The sequence below is a fragment of the Serinus canaria genome, chromosome 15 (assembly GCF_022539315.1).
Source record: "Serinus canaria isolate serCan28SL12 chromosome 15, serCan2020, whole genome shotgun sequence".
NCBI lineage: Eukaryota > Metazoa > Chordata > Aves > Passeriformes > Fringillidae > Serinus > Serinus canaria.
In genome coordinates this window covers 4067733-4086589 of record NC_066329.1, presented here as the reverse complement: position 1 = coordinate 4086589, position 18857 = coordinate 4067733, and the positions used below count along the sequence as shown (strand labels likewise).

At 48.8% G+C, this 18857-nt stretch overlaps 1 protein-coding gene across 1 annotated transcript in view; it reads left to right on the top strand.

The window, feature by feature from the left end:
- SRRM4 (serine/arginine repetitive matrix 4) overlaps positions 1-18857 on the top strand; it is a 44004-nt gene that overhangs the window by 18354 nt on the left and 6793 nt on the right. Inside the window, exons 2-9 of the mRNA XM_018916506.3 lie at positions 216-359; positions 2566-2646; positions 3621-3692; positions 5291-5317; positions 5774-5824; positions 8457-8549; positions 9533-9695; positions 17982-18319. Of these exons, the coding sequence (XP_018772051.2) occupies positions 216-359; positions 2566-2646; positions 3621-3692; positions 5291-5317; positions 5774-5824; positions 8457-8549; positions 9533-9695; positions 17982-18319 (969 nt within the window). The remainder of the gene's footprint in view (positions 1-215; positions 360-2565; positions 2647-3620; positions 3693-5290; positions 5318-5773; positions 5825-8456; positions 8550-9532; positions 9696-17981; positions 18320-18857) is intronic.

Sequence of the window (18857 nt, the reverse complement as noted above, 5' to 3'; positions counted from 1 at the left end):
ACAATGAGCACAGCATGCCTGGGCTGGGGTACAGCTTGGCTTGGGAACGGGGCATTCCAGAGCCCAGCGGGAGCACTGAGAGCAGCCTGCAGCTCTCCTTCGCAGCTGCACAGCTCCTGCCTGCAAAAGGGAAAGGAGATTCCCCAGCACGTGGGGAATGACCCCAGCTGAAGGGACAGCTCCTGATGGCTCTTTGTCACCTCTTGCCCCGGCAGTGGGACGCTCGGCTGCCTGCCGTACCCTGCGGAGGACAGACGGCCCGAGAAGCTGAGCAGCTGCGTGGTCAGGGAGCCCGCCAGCACCAATGGCTGTGCCAAGGGGAGGCACAGACGGGACCATGCCCACCGCAGGTCACGCAGGTACGGGCCAGGGCCGTCAGCAGGGCCACCCTGGGACACGGGGGTGGCAGGGGAGATGTCCGTGGGTGTTCACTCAGCCCCTCTGTGGTCTGTGAGAGCTGGGGGTGGCTGCAATGGCTCTGTGCGTGCGCACAGAAAATGTGTGCAATCGCATGAAATCCCTGCGTGAGTTTGCAGGGACAAACCTGCAGTTCGTTTCTAGTCCAGGGCTTGCTCCTACAGCCTCCTTCAGAGCCTTCCAAGACCTGCCAGCACTCCTCTGCCTACCAGGTCTGCTGGGAATCGCCCTCAGCAATTCCCCTCTCCCCATGCTAGATCAGCTCAGCAGCGCTGCCTTCATTAGGACACGGCCTCGTTATCAGCTTGTCGTTAGTGCCTGACCACTTGAGAGGAGAAAAATGAATGAAACGTTGTAAATGAAGCAGCTGGGGTCTCTGAGCCCTGCCTGCTCAGCTGTCTCTGGGATTAAAGCCTCTCCGTTCAGTTAGAGATGCTGGAAAGAAAGAGCAAGAAAGCACATTTCATATCTTCAGATTTCAGGCCAACCAGAACAATAATCTAAAGCACACTTTTAATTAGACTTTGATTATTATCACGGAGGAACAATTGAAGTCAGATCAGTGCATGGGAGAAAGCTGAACATCAAAGACAAAAGACTTTATCTGGGGAGAGGGAGAAGGGCTCTGCAGAAAGCGCCTGGGGCTGCAGGCTCAGATGTTGCTCCCTGCTCTCCCGTGGCTGTGGCAGTGCCCAGCCGTGTCCCTGGGTGTCTTTGGGCAGGTGTCCGAGCTCAGTGACAATGAGGCATCCTGGAAAATGCATGATTTCTGCCTGCATTGAGGTGGAAGGGCCACCAAGGTGTGCCACATCCTCTCACGGTGCTGCTGCTGATCCGTGAGATCCTTGGGAGGAGCAGTGAGGAGGAGGATGTGGGTGCTCCATGGGGCCATGCTGTGCTTGCACGCTGGATTTACTGCACCAGAAGCACTCATTATTCACAGCTCACAACTGAAGCATTAGCCTGCAGTTTCATTTTGCAGAGCTTTTGTTTTTTTTTTTTTTTCCCCAAAGTGTATGAAAAGCACTAAGCAATTGAGTTTTTATGATAGTGTAATTTCAGTGGTAATTCAAGCCCTGGATGATCAAGTGTTGAGGGGTGCTGGAGTCTGAGTGTCCCCCCCCAAAGTGTCGTTTGCTCTGCATTAGTACTTTCATTAGCAATAATGTTTGTTCTTGCTGCAAAAAACTGCTCAATTTTTAGCCTGCTTTGTAGTGAAGATCTCACAGCATTCTCCAGCCATGGGGCTGCTTCCACCCGTTCCTTGCTCCTGGCTATTCCCAGGGGCAGGATGAGAAGTGGGGAAACTGAGGCACAAACCCAGCACCCTCAGTGATTTTTCAGAGGCCCTGGGGAGCGTGCTGTGCCCCACAAACCCTGGTCCTGGATCCATTTGGGGATTCAGAGGGACCTGTGGATCTGTTTGGAGATGCACATGGCTGATTTGGGCTGATTTGGGCTGATTTAGGGATGCCACCAGCTGCCTCTGTCTTTACAAGCATTTGCTTTAGTTAATGAGTAGCCACAGAGTATCTGTCATTTTTTTCAGCCCAATGCTCTGAATTAATTAACCACGGTATTTGATTTTCATTGAAACATAACACGATTCAGCATCATATGTTTAAAGAAGAAATTAATTTGCAGGAGGGTTTATTTTCAAGGTTTAACAACTGTATAAGAGATGCATATCTCCTTCAATTACCATAGTGTCTCAATAAATATATATATATTTCTAATCAATTGCTACTTAACACATGTCAAGTCTTTATTATAGTTAGATGCATCTGGTTGCAATAATTACTGTATGCAAATTAAATGCCAATTAATTATTTAAAGCATATTTACAAAGAGCAACAAAACATATAAATCTGTTTTGGAGCTGTTAACCTCAGCAAACATGTTTTAAATAATCAGCATTGCTGTGGTGGAGCTGTCTTGTTATGTCTCTATTAGACAGTTCATTTAAACTGTGACTAAATAATTTGTTAGAGGGTAATGAGGCAACACGCTCACCCTTGGCCCACCATGAACACTGACCTGGCTGCCCCACGTCCCTGAGGTGGCGATGCCAGAGAGTCCCACATGAGCCCATTCAGGGTTCGTTTTTATTATTTTTAATGTTTATTGGGTCTTGTCCCCCATCCTCAGCCCTTCGTGCGATGGGGAGCGGCCACTGCCGGCTCGGGGGAAGAAGAAGAAAAAGAAATCTGGCCGCAAGAAGAGAAGGAGGTGAGGGAGCAATGGTGGTGTGAGGGGACAGGAAGGGCAGCCCTTGGCTGGGTGTGAGGGGAGAGAGGCATGAGGGAGCCATGGCGGTGTGAGGGGACAGGCAGGGCAGTCCTTGTCTGGGTGTGAGGGAGCCATGGCGGTGTGCGGGACAGGCAGGACAGATCTTGGCTGGGTGTGAGGGAACAATGTCACGAGGGAGCAATGGCAGCGTGAGGGGACAGGTGGGACAGCCCTTGGCTGCGTGTGACGGGAGAGGGGCGTGAGGGAGCCATGGCGGTGTGAGGGGACTGAAAGGGCAACCCCTGGCTGTGTGTGACAGGAGAGGGTCATGAGGGAGCCATGGCGGTGTGAGGGGCCAGGCAGAGCAGCCCTTGGCTGGGTATGAGGGAGCCATGGCGGTGTGGGAGGACAGGGGAAGGGCGGGACAGATCTTGGCTGGGTGTGAGGATACAATGTCATGAGGGAGCGATGGCGCTGTGAGGGGATAGGTGGGACAGCCCTTGGCTGGGTGTGAGGGAGCAATGGCAGTGTGAGGGGTCAGTCAGGGCAGCCCTTGGCTGGGTGTGACGGGAGAGGGTCATGAGGGAGCCATGGTGGTGTGAGAGGCCAAGCATGGCAGCCCTTGGCTCAGTGTGAGGTGAAAAGGGTCAGTGAAGGATGTGAGGGTGGCCATGGCAGTGTGTGAGGCAGGAGGGGATGGCAGCTCTCAGCTGGGTGTGAGGGAAAAGGGTCAGTGTAGATGGAGGAGTGGGGGCCTGGGGGTCCCACAGCCCTGGGAGGTGCCCCCATCTTCTCGCCCTCCCCTCAGGAGCTGGGTTGAGGCTTATCCCTAGGCCCATCCCTGGGCTCATCCTGCTCCTACCAGGAGCCCCAGCTCCTCTCTGGAGATGCCACTGGTGGTGGGGTGAGTGTTGGGGTGCCCAGCATGGCTGTGAGCAGCCCTGTGGTCCCTAATGCCCCTCTGCCCCCCTCAGGTCTCCCTCCTACAGCCCTTCACCTGTGAAGAAGAAGAAGAAGAAAAGCTCCAAGAAACGAAAAAGAAACAGGTAATTTTTTTCCTTGAAGATGTAATTCCCGGCTGGCAGTGGCTGTTGGGGGTTTGGAGAAGGGGTGGAAGGCACTGCTGCCTGGGCAGCTGTTGGTCCCAGTGGGCTCAGAGGTATGAGGCTCTGAGCACCGCCAAGGAGAGCCATAGCCCGAGTCCCTCTGGACTGGGAGGGCATGGAATGGGGTGTCCACCAGTGCAAGCAGAGAAACGTGAACTGTTGGGGTGTGAGGACACAGAGGGGGACAAACCAAATCACTGAGAGGTCTGTGAAGCCTCAGCCTGCTGTCCTTGCTGCCCTATTCACGTGTGTCCATCCTCTGGAATGCCAGTGGGATCAGTGCCCAGGGCTTGTGCTGGTCCCCATCCCTTCCTCCCCAGCCTGCAGAGAGTGTCAGGACCAGAAAAAGGTTCAGACCAACTCCACACACCCATCCCAATCTCTTCTCCCAGCCCCAGTGACTGTTTCCACCTTCCCCTTCTGAAGTCCATTTTTAATTCAAAGAGCATGATTAAATTTTAAAATGGCAAATATTTCACTGTTTTCTCTCAGCTGTTAAACCAATATTTGACGAGAACAATGGATTCCATCTCCCTTAGAAGGTTCATGTATATATAATATATTGAACCAAAGAGAGAAGCTACCAAAAGTGAATAACAGGGTGAAAAGGTGAAAAGTTGAGCTTGAATCTCCAAAGAGCAAGGGAGAAGGAGAAACAAAGATATGGGAACTTCTTTAAAATACTTCCTTTCCAAGGAGGAATTCTTTTGCTCTTTTGTGGATGCCATCTCCTGATGGAAGTGCTGGGTCAGAGACTCTGACTTAGAGCCTTTGGTAGCCATTTATGCCCCTGCAAGCCAAGGATAAGCTGGAGCTGGTCCCAGCATGATATGAACCATTCAGGATTAGTGACCAGTGGAGGTTGTTTCCAGACTCCTGGTAGCATTTCAGCTACACAGCCCAAGTGGCTTTGCCAGACTCACAGCTCCTCCAGGCAGGAATTCAGGCCATGTGTTCTGCAGGATGTTGTGCTCCAGGCTGAGAGGAGAGACAGTGGGGTGTGCAGTGCACTGGGGCCAGGCCTTGCTGCAGGGATGTGTCCTCCATGCCACCAGGGTGTTCTGTATGAGAGAGGTGTCTCCTGTGCCATCCCAGGGGTGCTGCAGGAGGTAAGACAGGGCCACAATGCTGGTTTGGCTGTGAGACTGGTCTGGAGTTACACAGAGAGGATTTTTCCCTTGACTGCTATTTGGTCTTTCATACAGAAAACCAGGGAATGGACCCACCTCTACATGCAATGCAAAACTGGAGGCAGTAGCAGAGAAAAAGGACCCACCAGAGATAGGGGATGTATCTGATCTCTCTAAGGACTTCTCCTGAGGACCATGTTCTCAGTTACTTGTAGGGTGTGCTGGTCCCTTCTGCCACACCAGCATTTCTCAGCTGCTCCCTCACCAGCTGGCTAAAGGAGAGGCAGGACCATTCTGCTGCATGAGGTCTTTTCTCAGTGCTCAGTCTGAGCCTAAACACATTGTCTTGGACTCAAATTGCCAATTTTGTGAGACCCTGTATTCAACGTACATATTTGTGTCTTGCAGGTTGTCGTCGAAAAAGAGAAGGCACAGGTAAGAGTTGAGCAAGTGTGGGTGGTCCCTTAGAAATAAGAGTTTAATGGTCTGTTCAAGGCTGATGTTCACTGATTGGGGGCAGAATACATTTCTTCTGTGTTTCCTTGTGAAATCCCCTTGGGTCCCCCCATTCCATGTGGGTCTGCTGACTCCCCAGGTGTGGACTGGAAGAGCTGATTCTAGTACATGTGTATACATTATCAAGAAGTACTCATTTTCTCTATGGAAAAAGGCAAAGTCACCAGGTTGGCTGATCCCTTTGAGGGTTTTGGCCGAGCCCATGAAGCAGATTTGTCAGCAGGCACTCAGACCCCCTGTGCTGTGACAACCATGAACCCCTTTCATTTCCACTGCATGCTCTTGGGCAACTGAGCTGTAACATTGATTGTGTGTGATTGTGCAGCTTTTTATCGGAACAGAAATCTCCAAATTAATTAGCCATTTCTTATTTAGTTCTTCAAGCCCCAAAAGTAAGAGAAAGGAAGAAAGAAAACACAAAAAACAGTAAGTAGTGGTTCATGGAGTTCTCTGCCCTGCCTGCACAGTGTGGGGCTAGGCAGTGCTTGATGTGGTGGGGCCCCTGGAGCTAACACCTGCGGCACAACTGAACATTTCTCAGGAGTATTTTGAAGCTAAAACTAGCAATTCTGGTTTTGCTGGAATGGAAGAGGGCTTGTAGAGGCTGGAGAGCTTTCCTCTGCCTTTTTTCTTTTGTGACACCTCTTTCTGTACTTTGTGTATCTTGCACGGATGTGCAGAGTCTTGTCCACACAGTCCAGAGAGAAGGCTCCAGCTTTTCTGATGGGGGCAGCATGAGAGGCTGAACACTGTCCTGCCAAAAGGGCAGGCTGGCACACCCTTACTGGGAAGGGCCTCAGCAACTCCTGGTTTGCTGCTCTAGGAGGTTGCATTAGGACCCACCCATGAGGTACAACACAGCCAAGGATCTGAATGGGGTCAAGGGGAAGAGAAGGGATTGCTTGGAGGGAATGGAGTTTGCAAAAATCTGCTGTTGAGGTTCAGCCCTGGAGTGTTAGCAGAGCACAGTCCTTGTCCTTTGGGGCACATGATCGAGGGGCATGGTATGAAATGGGGTTCCTCAGGACTGGAAGGAAGGACTGTTTCTCAGGACTGCAAACTGCCTCTGTTTTTCCCTTCATTCTCTTTCTTCTGGGAACTGCAACTTGTGACTTCTGACCTGCTTTCAGAGCAAGGTAACAGTCCTGGGGCTGAACCTTGACACTGAACCCCTGGTCAGCTTTGCTGGGCCTTGGGATACTGCCTGCACAGGCCATCTCCATTGCATGCAGAGAGCCAGTCTCCTTTTCACTAAGATTTCTGCACATTAAGTGGCACAGTTTCAGCTCAGTTTCCCCTCAGACTGGGGGGCTGCCCTGCATCTAGAAACCTTGGTGGTAAAAGAGATGCTTCCTAGGTTATCTGTAAAAGGAGACATCTCCCCAGCCTAACACAGCAGTACCCTAACAGTGCAGTTAAAGCTGAGATCTATGTCCTGCTGGTGTGCCCTGACCTCAGGGAAACAGAGCTGCTGGAATTGCACTTGGGGAATAAAGCAGACAAGGCATTTTTGCTTCACTTTTCTGCTGGCAAATCAGAGCTCAGCCCCTCCCAGTTTCTCCAAATCTTTTGCTCCCAGGCGTGGATCAGATGGATCCCATGAGGATTTTTGTATAATCACACTGCTTTGACTTATCTTTGCATCGAGCAACTGGTTATCTAAATCACACAGGACCAGCTTTCCTTTCTGCAGGAAGAGAAGACAAATTGGAGGGACTGATGCAGAGGGTGAAGGGCAAACACAGGAATTTTCACACAAATCCACCATATGAGTGAAAGATGTTCAGTGCTGCTGATTTCAGCTGCATGGAGATAAGAAAGGAGGATCCCAAAATGGGAAGATTAAGAAAAACAGAATCATTGGATGTGAAAAGCATCAAAGAAAACAGCCAAGCAGAGTTGAAGGAATTGCCCTGGAGGTTGTCCTTTTGTCTTAAAGGGGATGCTGTTCTCAAGCAATTATTTGCTGAGTTTTTATACCAGCAAGTTGCTAAATGCTGTCCAAGCAGGTTGTATTTGAGCTGTCAGTGCCTGTGTAGTGTGGCCATGAAGTCAGGCTGTTCCCACCAGCTCACCCCACAGTTAGCTTTGCCTGCTGGCACAGCCATGCCAGTCTGAGCAGATGGAAATGCTTCCAGACCTAAATTAACTGCTGTGGTGAACAAAGATGAGAGGGACAGGACACAGAAGGTGGCAGCTAGCCTGTCACCCTGCTCTGTGCACCCATGACTTCAGCTGTTGGCATGGACAACTACAGCCCTTAGGTAACAGGGCCAGGTGATCCATGAGAAACAGCCTGGTGGTGCAAAGGAACTGGAGCAGGGCACTGGCCCTCTGTCCCCTACACACAGTTTGCTGAGGACTGTCCTCAGGCCCTGTCAGAAAAGGCAGCACCAGTGACTGGGCAGCTGTCAGAAGCCAGGGATTTGGTCCTGTCTCTCAAGCAGGAACTGTGCAGGAGGCAGGCTGTGCTTAAGAGAGCTGCCCACAGGACTGGCTAAATGCTCCCACCTGGAGAGGGTGGGGAAGGCTGGCTGCTGCTGAGTGTACTCTGTCACCTGGAGCTTGTCCTTCTGCACCTGCTTTTTAACAAGGACTAGGGAGAGGGCTGGAGGTTTGTCATGGGTTGCACACAGAGAAGTGCTTCCCTCAAGGCTCAGCAACAGGAAGGTTTTGGGCAGTTGCCTGGCTGTTACAGGGTAGGCTGCAGGATGAAAGGCAAGCACATGGCTCTTTAAAGTGTTGAAAGGATTGGTGCTGGCTGCTGCATTCCCACATGCTTGTCCACAAATCTTCCCCCAGCATGCTACAGAGCCAACCTAATAGCTTGTGTGTAAAATGCTAGCAGAGATCTCAGGAAGATGTCACTGCAGCGATGAAGGGACAGAGAATTTCTCATGCCTTGATGTTCTGTGCCGTGTTTCATACAGCAATCTCTTCGGTTTAAAAGGCATACCTCTTTTCTGATTTGAACATTATCGACCTCAGCCTTCAGCTGCTGGTTCTTGCATCCCCCCACTTGCTAACCTAATGCTGGTTTTCTTTCTGCTTCTTAAAGCTCTCGTGGGCGCAGCCGGAAATCCCATCGGCATCGCCGCTGCCACTCTCGCTCAGAGAGCTCCGACTCCCACTCCCCCAGCTGCCGGAGCAGGTAACAACACTGCTCCCAAGCTCAGTGTCCTCAGCACTGCCTGCTGGGCTCAAGGATGTGGCTGCCACAGCCTGTGTGACCCCCAGGCTCTCTGTGCACAGCCACTTCCCATTCTGGTAGCTCCAGTGTCACACACTGGGGGCTGAGCTGTTTGTGGTCTCAGCCATGGAAGGGTTTTGCCTCAAGAAGCAGTGGCTGCAGCTTTTTGATCTGACAGTCACTTCTAATCCCCATGGCTGATGCTCAGCCCATGACAGCTGATTCCAGTCTAGTGTCCCTTCCCCAGCCCAAGGGTTTTGTACTGCTGATGTCCCAGGAAACCCTTAAACATGGTCTTAGCAATGGAAATATATTTGCCCATGGCAATCTGTAGTCATTGTCTTTGACCTGATTAAAATCTCTCCTCTGGATGACAGATGCGTCCTGGGGCTGGCTAAGTGGATGCTGGTGCTAGACCCAGCATTGCTGCAATAGCAAGTCATTTATACACATAATAATTTCATTTTTCATGTTCTCTGACAGCATTTGAACAGCCCACCCCCACTCTCCTACTTCACTCCTCCTAAGTACTGGGAATTTTCTTATGAAAAGCTGAGGATCAGTGCGGGGAGGAATGCAATCAGTGATTGGAGGGGTGCTCATGCAAGAGCAGAGTGTGTTCTCTTGGAGGTGTGTCACCATAGGAACATTCTATGGTGCAGGAAGGTCATGGCTTGCCTCGAGCCACCATAAAATCATGCGTTGGAGCTGAAATTTGAGGTTAAGGTCCAAAGCCTGAATGCAAAATGATTATTTTTCTTTTAAAGTAGAAAAGCAAAACATCCCTTTTCTCTCCCTCATGACTCCACAGAGCAGTCATGTGGAAGGACATTCTCCCATACACAGAATGCTAGCACAGACCTGCCAAGGGTTGGTGTGGAGTTGGGAAAGGGCACTACAGCAGTCCTAAGGAATAACATTTTGGCTGTTCCTGTCTCCTGGAGGCACAGAGCCAGGTCTCGGGAGGAAGGGCGTAAAACACGGCGAAGACACTCCTGGCACCATTCAAAGATCTCGGCAAAGAGAAGCTCCTCTGCAGAGGTTCAGGCCAGTCAAAAAGCCAGCCAAACCCTCCCACTCTACAGCTTCCTGTCTTCTAAGGAAGTAGTAAGTATTACACACTGTCCTTCTTTGCTTGAACTAGCCAGAGGAATCTGGGCAAGAACTCTGATATGAAATTTTTATAACTCAATTATAGTGATGTTAGACGAACTTGGTTAAACTGTATTATTAATTCATGGTGCTGTTTTCCAATGTATGTAAAGTCATTCCTTCCTTCAGCACTTTCACACCAAGGGTGGGGCTGGAGAGGGGGAAGACTTGAAAAGCCTTTAGCCTATGAATAATGAATTGAGGACATTTAACAAAAAAAAAAAAAAAGCCTCCAGAAACGATATTTTAAAGGGAAGAGTTTGTTATGCAGTCTTTGCTCAGCTGGATGGGAACTTTTTCACTGGTCTTTACATCCAAAAGTTTAGTCCTTCAGGCTGGAAAAGGGTATCAAACATATACAGAAGGAACATTTACATTTAATGAGCTGGTGATTATTGGCATGGGATGTTTTCTGACTATCAGGATCCTTCTAGGATCACTGTTTCTCTGGACTGACAAGCCCAGGGGCCAAATTTGGAAGTTATGAGCAGCCCTCATTGATGCTAATGGGAACTGTATGTGCATCTGAGGGTAAAATCAGGCTCAGGGCCTTGGGATGTTTTTCCATATACACAGAAAGAGATGATATAATACACGAATTGAGGGAGCAAGAGATGGAGAGAAATATTAGATAGAGATTGGTATCAGTCTTCCTTTTCTGTGGCATGCTTCCCCTTTGTTCCTGGCAGCAGTAAAGCAGAGGTGTGATGCCCTGACTGTGGTGTTGGTATCACATAGGCATTCTGGAGAGAGAAATGGCTACATAGGACTGGAGGTAGTGCAGGATCTGATAGCCACACGTGTGGATGTGTAATGCTGGAGGTGTTTTGACTACAGAGTCCTCCAAGCCCCAAAGTTGTTTTCTCCTTTAGGCCCAGTCATCAGTTGGAAATAGCTCAGCCACACGCAGGAGCTACATCAGATAGGAGAGAGATGGTGCCAGCAAGAAGAGAGACTCTACCCACTCACCCACACAGACAGCGTGCCGATCAAAATACCCAGGGATTGTACGTGGGTACAGACAGGCACAGGCTGTCTCTCAGCATTATAGATATGCATATTTGCTCTCGTTATAGAGCGTGTGGGGCCATGTGAGTCACTGCTTGTAAAGCCTTATAAGGCAGCCTAGAGAGCAGAACCTCACACCACTCACTGATGTGTGCACGCACACGCAGAGGAAGAAAAACAAGGTATGAAGCTCATTGTCATGAGCTGGGGGTGTTACTGAGTTCAGAGCTCCTCCCCCCTCAAAAGAACCAGCCAGCCAAAGACTGCATCGTGTCACCAGGGTGTTGTTGAGTTCAAGCAGAGTATTTTTCATAAATGCTTTTGAGCCTAAGCCTAGTTTTTTAATTAGTGCTAGGTTTCCTCTCTCGGAAGCCAGGCTTCCTAAGTCCTGTGAGGCCAACTGCCAGATGTTCTGTTTCCTGAGAAAGAGTAAACTCTGATTTAAAATTTTAAAAGCTTTAAAATGAGCCAAACTCAAGTATCCTGCACTTGTTTTTCCATTTGCTTCACTCGAGGTAAATGAGTGAAGCAAATGGAAAAGCTGCAGGGAAGGAAAGGCAGGAGCTTGATAGTTCCAGATGCAGGGGGTGGATGCAAAGTAAAAGTCATCAGGATACTCCTGTGTTCTTTCTAGTAAGGGTTAATAACTTAGGCAAATATTTTAATGACTAAAAGGCATAATGACTCATGAAAGCCACTACTGTCCTCCTGTCCCCAAAAGAAGTACATTCTCTTGGGACACCATTCAAGAGCACATTTAAGCACTTGTTCAAATTGAAGCCCCTGGTTAAGAGCTGCCCCTGAAATTTTGCTGAATAAGGTCATTAAATATCATCTACTCAAAACTGGCAAGGGAAAAATGGAATGGGAACCTTTAGTCTCATTTATTAATGACTATACACAACCCTTTGAAGCCTTTCCTTTCCATGAGTTAAATGGTTGCTCTATGAATAAGCTTCGTTCTGTCAGACTTTGAGAGCAGCCTGAAATGAAAATGTGCTCTTGCAGAATATGTTGATCACATATTACAAAAAAAAAAAAAAGCTGGAGAATAAAAGATTTTGTGAAAAAATTCAGAATTAGGATTCAAAAATTCCATGTTTCAGTCCTCTGTGAGAGTCAGTATGTTGCACTCCCTATCCAAACCATCCTTACTTGTGGAGATGCACTGTCATATCTCCAAAGAAAAGGGACTCTCCAAGAAGGATCAGGGGAAAATACACAGAGATACAGGGAAATATGAGATAATGCCATGGCACTTCCAAAAGAAAGGTTTTGCTTTTCAAGATGTTTCTTATTCTACATTGTTTTACTTCTGAAAATTTGAAGTGCTTTGTGGTAAATTCTGCTATTCTCCCCACCCTATTTGTCTTCATTCCTTTGTAATGAAACAGCCACAATTTCTAACTAGGTCTGCCTGGAACTGATGGGGGATAAAGCACATTAAACAGTGCCCTGCTTATGCATCTACCTTGCTGCTTCTTTCCCTCTTTATGCAAAAGCTGCTGCACCCACACATGCACGTACACATGCAGAAACACCTCAAAGTTCCCTGCTACTTTTCTTGATGGCAGTGAATTTCCAAGCTTCTCCCTCTCCTTCTCCTTCAATCCCGTGCAGCAGAAAGAGGCACCTGTGGAGAGCAGGACTGTGGGCCTGTGCCTCAGCAGGCACAGAGAAGCTGTGGGTAATGTGCAGCATTTATTTCTGTACAGAATACCCCTGCCCAGCTGCAGGCACTTTATTCCACACCGACACAGATGGATGACTGTGCCACTGTGCTTTCCTTTAGCAGTGCAATATAAATACCTGCAGGGCATGGATCTAATTGCCTTTCTTGTTGCTGATGAAGATAACTGCAACGTGCATACACTTTCCTTGCCAGCTCCTTTGCTTTCACTGTAACTCATTTGTGATGCCACAAATTATCACAGGCTTGAGCCAGATTTCCAGTGAAGCTCAGTGGGGTACATCTGGTCCAAATGATGCTGTTTGTCTTTGTGCTTGTGTCTGCAGGAAGGTAGAATGGGGAAATGCTGTGCAGGGACTGGGACAGAGTGTGCTGGAAGGCTGAGGAAACCTTATGGCAGACCTGCATATTGGCTTGCTGCTGCTGTTTTCTAGCCTGAGTTTGGCTTACATAGGGAAAACTATTCTTTTTAGGGCTAGGCAGCATGTTTTTGACAGCAGACAGGGCCTTTCAAGAGCAGAAAGGCAAAACCTTCCATAAATGTGGAAGTTGTACTCTTTTTTTCTTTTCCTGTTTTCCCCTCCCAGCTGGGGGACTGAGGTTACCCCTGGTTATTAAGTGACAAATCCACAGCTCAGTGCTGGGAGCAGCAGGTGGGGGGAAAGGATCATTGCCCATATCCATTGAAGGGCTGGGCTGTGCACCAGGTACCAAAAAGAGGTGGTGGAAGACAAACCCTTGCTCCAAAGCAGTGCTAGCCTGGCTCAGGCTGAGGTGGGGATACAATGCCAGCACCCCAGCAGGCTAAAAAGATCCTTGAAAAGAAACAAACCTTTGCTTGGCATTCTCTGGAGTTTACCCCAGCAGAGTGTTGGTGAGCCAGGCTGCTCAGCAGTGTTGCCATCCAGCCCCAGATAATCCAAGTTCAGGGCTGGCAGGAACAGCTGTGTCATTGCCTCCCTGCTCTGGGACTCAGCCCTTGTGGTACAGAAATCCTCACCCTGAACTCCCCCATCCAGCCAAAAAAAGGGGGATCTTCCCACTCAGTGCTCCTTGGGTCAGGGACTCATAACTGTGCAAAAAGACTGAATTCCTACAGAGCTTCTGGTTTTTGTACTCAATCAGAAGTTGGCTTTTCAGCTGGGGTGGGCTCTCAGCAGAGGTGAGGGTGTTTCCCCCGAGCTCTGGCAGGTGGAGGAGCCCCAGGGCAGGCGCAGAGCCCCAGCAGCCCCAGCAGGTGCTGGCCCTGTGCCTGCAACTCTGGCAGATGTCGGCCGGGGCTCGCCGGGGTCACCGACACAAGTGTTTTACTCCTTTCATTAGCACCGTGCCTAGAAAAGAGAGAAAAGCAGACGTCATGCCCCTCTGAAAGAGAAATTAACTCTGCTTTGAAGTGAGTTGCAAAACAAGAGAAAAAAGGTCCACGGATGAAATCCTGCAGCTCTGAGTGAGGCTGTGCCACGCTGCTGTCCCTGCATGGCTGAGACAACTTTGAGCATTGTCATCTCTCACCCCGGGGCTGTTTGTGGCACAGTAAATGGAGCTGTTCAGTTTAATTGGAAGAAGAGCAGTGATTGTACTTTTGTAACCTATTAGACTGCACTGTTTCTTGGTCTGGAATTGTACTTGGAATTACAGTCTGGAATATGAGTGAGTGCCTCATTTCTGCTCCCCCCTCATCTTGATTAAATAATGATTTGAAACAAAAAAAAAAAACTCCAATAAATACATATCCTGGGTTCCCTTGAGGGCAGCAGTATGTTCCCTGCTGAAAGCTGGATGAAACAAAGTTCACTGAGATTATTTGATTACTTATTAGGGGTTGTGTGTGGGGGGAAATCCAAATGTTCACATAGAGAGAATTAGATTTGTGAAAGAGCAGGCTCTTTTAAGCCACCCTAGAAAAGTAAAAAGCCATTAGAATTCAGAATCACACAGAATGCAGTGATTCAATTGAGCTCCGTGCAGTGTTTTTAGATGTGGTACTCTGTTTCCATCCTGGGTGACTGGCAAGACTTTCAGAAACAGTAAAATGGTACCATGAGCAAAGCCAAGATCATCCAGTGGGGAATATGGGGAATTGGTCTGAGCAGGCAGGCAAGCTGAGCACCCTGACACTTGTCCTGGCTCTTGCTGCAGGGCAGAACCTCCCCCAGAGCCTGCAGGAAGCCACTGGTTACACCCTGGTGCCCCAGGATGGCGGGGCTGAGAAGCTGCTGTGTTCCCCCTGGCACCTCCCTTGCCCCGTGCAGACCCTCCAGCCCTCACCCAGACTGTCAGCTCCATATTTCACTGGTACCCACACTGCCTCTTCCCAGAGTGTTGCTGCCACAGATGTTGAACTACAGAGGAGCTTGTTGATCCTCCCGGACATTTGACAGATTTTGTGATATGCTGACAACAGTTGCTGCTTTGAAGGTAGATGTCAGCCAAGGCAGAGCAGAAACAAGGATGCCAGGTCCTGGAGTCAGTCTGAAAAGCTGGTTTAGAAATGCCAAGAAACTGCTGTATTTCTTGGCAGCAGTAATAGTCTTTCAGTTTAAACTGGAAAGGAACAGAAGGGAGGTTATTTCTGTGTGTGATGCTGAGGTTGTGTCCCTGGGAGCAGCCCTGTGCCTACTCCAGGCTCATCCTACCCCTGCAGCCAGGGAATACCTCACAGGCTGTTTTTATGTCTGTAAGTGAAAGGTGATATAAAGCTGGTCGTCTCTGGGTTAGGATTCAGCTTAAATGCAAACCCATCTTTTAAGAAAAATACCTGGTAACCTATTTGGAAGTGCAATCCTGTATCCTCTGGAATGTGGCTGGGGAGAGTGCAGTGATCCATAGCACAGATGTCAGATCTCTTGGGGCTCTGGATGTGGCATCAGAGTTTCAGAAAGAACTGGTGAAAAGCAGGTGGCTATTTGGCTCCCTTAGGCTCCTGTGGCATTCCAGTTTCTGCTGGAGTAAGCCTGGACCAGTAGAGAATTGCTAGAGCAGAGAAGAAGCAAGGAGCAGTTCCAGATGCTGAAATGAGGATTTGCAATGTGTGTCTCCACTCATCCCTAGCTGGGAGCATTTGGGAGACGTTTCTGCTTTGACCAGGGCCTCTACATTGAAGGTGCAAGTTGGCTATTGAAGAAGGTTCACTTAACTTCCCATGTTTGCTGCGAGGGCTTCTGATTCCTCTGAGCTGGGACTGAGCATCAATTAGAAGTTAGTGTGGGGTGGAGATGGGGAACTCCATTATGGATTTGCTGGGATGAACCAGTCCCTTACGCAGAAGCAGTAAAGCTTCTCTCCCTGGCAACACAGAAAGTACTTGGAGATCCTCCAGCTCCAGGTGCTTTCAGAGCAGCAGTGTTGTGGGCAGCCATCCTTGTGCAGACTGTGCTGAGAGCTGCTCTGGGTGTTGGTAGCTCTGCTCTGGTTTCAGTCACTGCTGGTTCAGCACCTGTGTCCGAGTCAGCTGTCCCTGTCCCAGTTAGCACCTTGAACTGGGTCGGGAGCAGCTCTCCCTGGGGACACAGATTGAATGCCACAGGCAGGAGCGTGGATATGGAGGCACCATCTGATAGGATGAAGGAGATCCATGTGAAACATGACACAGGCTGAGTCTGCAGCTCCTCTGAGGATGAAAAAGTCATCCAATCCAGAACTAAACTTTCCAAAGGGACTGGCCTTGTGCCTGCTGTGTGACAGCTGATCCAGGTCTCCTCTGCTGCCTGAGATAGTACCAACATTGCAGTGTGTTTTTTTGGCTCAGAAGGCCCCAGATGGGTGAGGGCATGGCCCAGGTCCCTGGTGTGGAGAGCATGGCATAGATGGGGGCATTGTGTGCCCCAGAGCATGAGGGCATGTGCACGTGTTTGAGGGAGCACGGCTTGCTGGGAACGTGTTTGGAGGACTGTCCTGACTGGGGGGGAGCCAAACCTGTGTGTCCACACTCTAAGAACCCTGCACCAAACCTCATGGGTGGGTTTGAGGAGAGTGGAGGCTCCGAGTGAAAGAGGAGGAGGCCACATGAGAGTGCAGACGTGTGCATTAGGCCCTAATTCTCACCCCATTGCAAGGGCAGATGTTAGCACTAACACAGCCTCACTCCCAGTGCTGCCACGTTGCTGAGCTGGCTCAGGTAAATGCCAGTGCAGTTAAAACTGAACTATAAAACACTGAAATTATGTAAATCCCCTTGGTGGTGCTCAGGGTCCCAGAGAATAGCCCTGACCATGTCAGTCTGTGTGAGCTTGGGTCCTTGCTTGCCTTGTTGTGCTCAGCAGCCGAGCCAGGGTGTGGCTGGACCCCCTTGCAGAGGCTGGCAGGAGCAGAGCTGCTGTCTCCTTCCCCACAGGTCTCTGACACACAGTGGGGACACTTTTCCTCCTCCATTCTTTTGTTTCTTCCCTCACTGAGTTCCCTTTGTCATTTCCATACAACTCAGGGGGATTCAGTGCAAGCTGCAGCTCTCAGCACAAGCCATCAGCCTCCAGGAACAGGCTGGACAGGCTAATTTAAAGCAGAAGGAAACAAAAATGAATAATAAGGGAGACAGTCAAGCAGACAAAAAGCAGTCATGACATTTGCATAGAGGAGGCAGCAAACAGTTGGCAGTGTGGATTGAAGAGAGGGTTTATGTTTTTTTCATGTAATTTGAGACTCTAATGATGGACTTATGTTGCCCGCTCTTCCTTTTTTCTTACACCTTACCTACTAAAGGAGGAGTTCTTGATGGGTAAGTGGATGCTATCCGCAAGACACCAGGGAATTTATTAGAGGTCACTTGAGCGCATTAGCTATATCTTCTTCAGGGGGTGAAAAGCACACAAAGAAGTATCTGTATACCTTTTATTTCCAAAGGGATTTTTCTTTTTTCCCTCACCCTCTTTTTTCTTTTTATTTTTTCTTTTTTTTTTTTTTTTTCTTAATTTCAAAGTGATAAGCTTGTTGATTTGCCAGTTTTTGCTTTGTACAGAAGCCCTTAATTTGATTTGATTTGGTTTTTTGTTGCTTATTTTAGTGACATTGGTTCAGCCACTTTATTAAGGAAGCTTAAAAAAATTCACTCATCTAAGTTCTTTTTTTATTTTTGTTTTCTTTGCAAGGATTACGTAGGTTTTTTATATGTATATACCCCCTTTATTTTCCTTCCCTCTTTAAGGTTAAATAAGGGCTTTGTCCTCTGTTACATTTTTTAATTTAGTTAGTTATTTTAATTCTTTGGTTGCCCACTTACTTTGTTGAACTCTTTTGTTTAACATGAACCGCATGCTGATACTCTTTGCATGATCTCTAAATCTTCCCATTATTATAGCAGGGGGAAAATAAATTTCTTCTTACTGTGGATTTCTTTTAGGGATATGTGCTTTTGTTTTCTTCTCCTTTCTTCTTTTTTTTCTTTCTTTCTTACTTTGTTTCTTTTCTTTCCTTTCCTTTTGTTTCAGTGCATCATGATGGTAAAATTTCTGGGTTTATTTGGAAAAAAAAAAAAAAAAGCAAAGTAAAATCAAAACCAACCCCCCAAAAACCATTCAAACAATGCCAAATGGCTTTTTTGCTTTCAGATCTCTCAGTCAGGGTCTTCTGCTGACCTCTTTACCAAAACAGACAGCCCGCCTGGCAACCTAGCCAGCCAGAATGGAGAGTATCATGAATATGACTCAGGAAACGATACTTCCTCCCCTCCCTCCACTCAAACGAGCTCATCCAGGTCAAAGGACAGCCAGGAGAAAAGAAGTCTAGTCCATGATGGCTTTGGCCATGCCTTCTCGTCCGGGAAGCCCAAACTGGCCAACAGCGATAACAGCTCTGATTCAGGAAATTCCTTCACCAGTTGCTTTTCCCAGACCAAGGGAACAGCTTTGGAAAATCTGTCTCCAGATGCCCAGGGACAAGACCGAAGGTCAGTGATTACCAGTAGCTGCTGCAGGCAGCCTATGCCTGGTACGTTGTTGCTCTGTGTCTCCTGCCCGCTGGCCAGTTGCCGTGGTGAGCTGGCAGGGAGCTTTCTGTGCTCTGGAGGCAGGCAGGTGCCAACCAGACCCACGGTCTTGCCAGTCTGGAGTCCAGAACTCAGCAAGGACCAGTACTGTAGCCTGAGGAGGAAGATAAAACCCAGCCATCACATCCCTGGACATTGCTTGTGTCAGTGCTTTGGCATTGCTGTGGCTCATGCAGGGTTTGGGCCTGGGTCAGGCTGTGGTCACAGCACATCCCTGCTCACCTGGGCATGGCCATGTCAAAAAAAAGTCTCTGGCCCTTCTGGGCACAATCTGAAAGGAGAATCTGGGGGTTGCCATGCTAATTCTCCCTCTCTGCCTACTGTGGGGAAGGGAAGCGGGGCTTGTTTCCACTAACATCATTATGGGCTGTTCTTTCACCTGTCCAATGAGCCAAATCCAGCATGTCCCTTCCTCTTCTCAGTCGTCCAGCACAGCTCC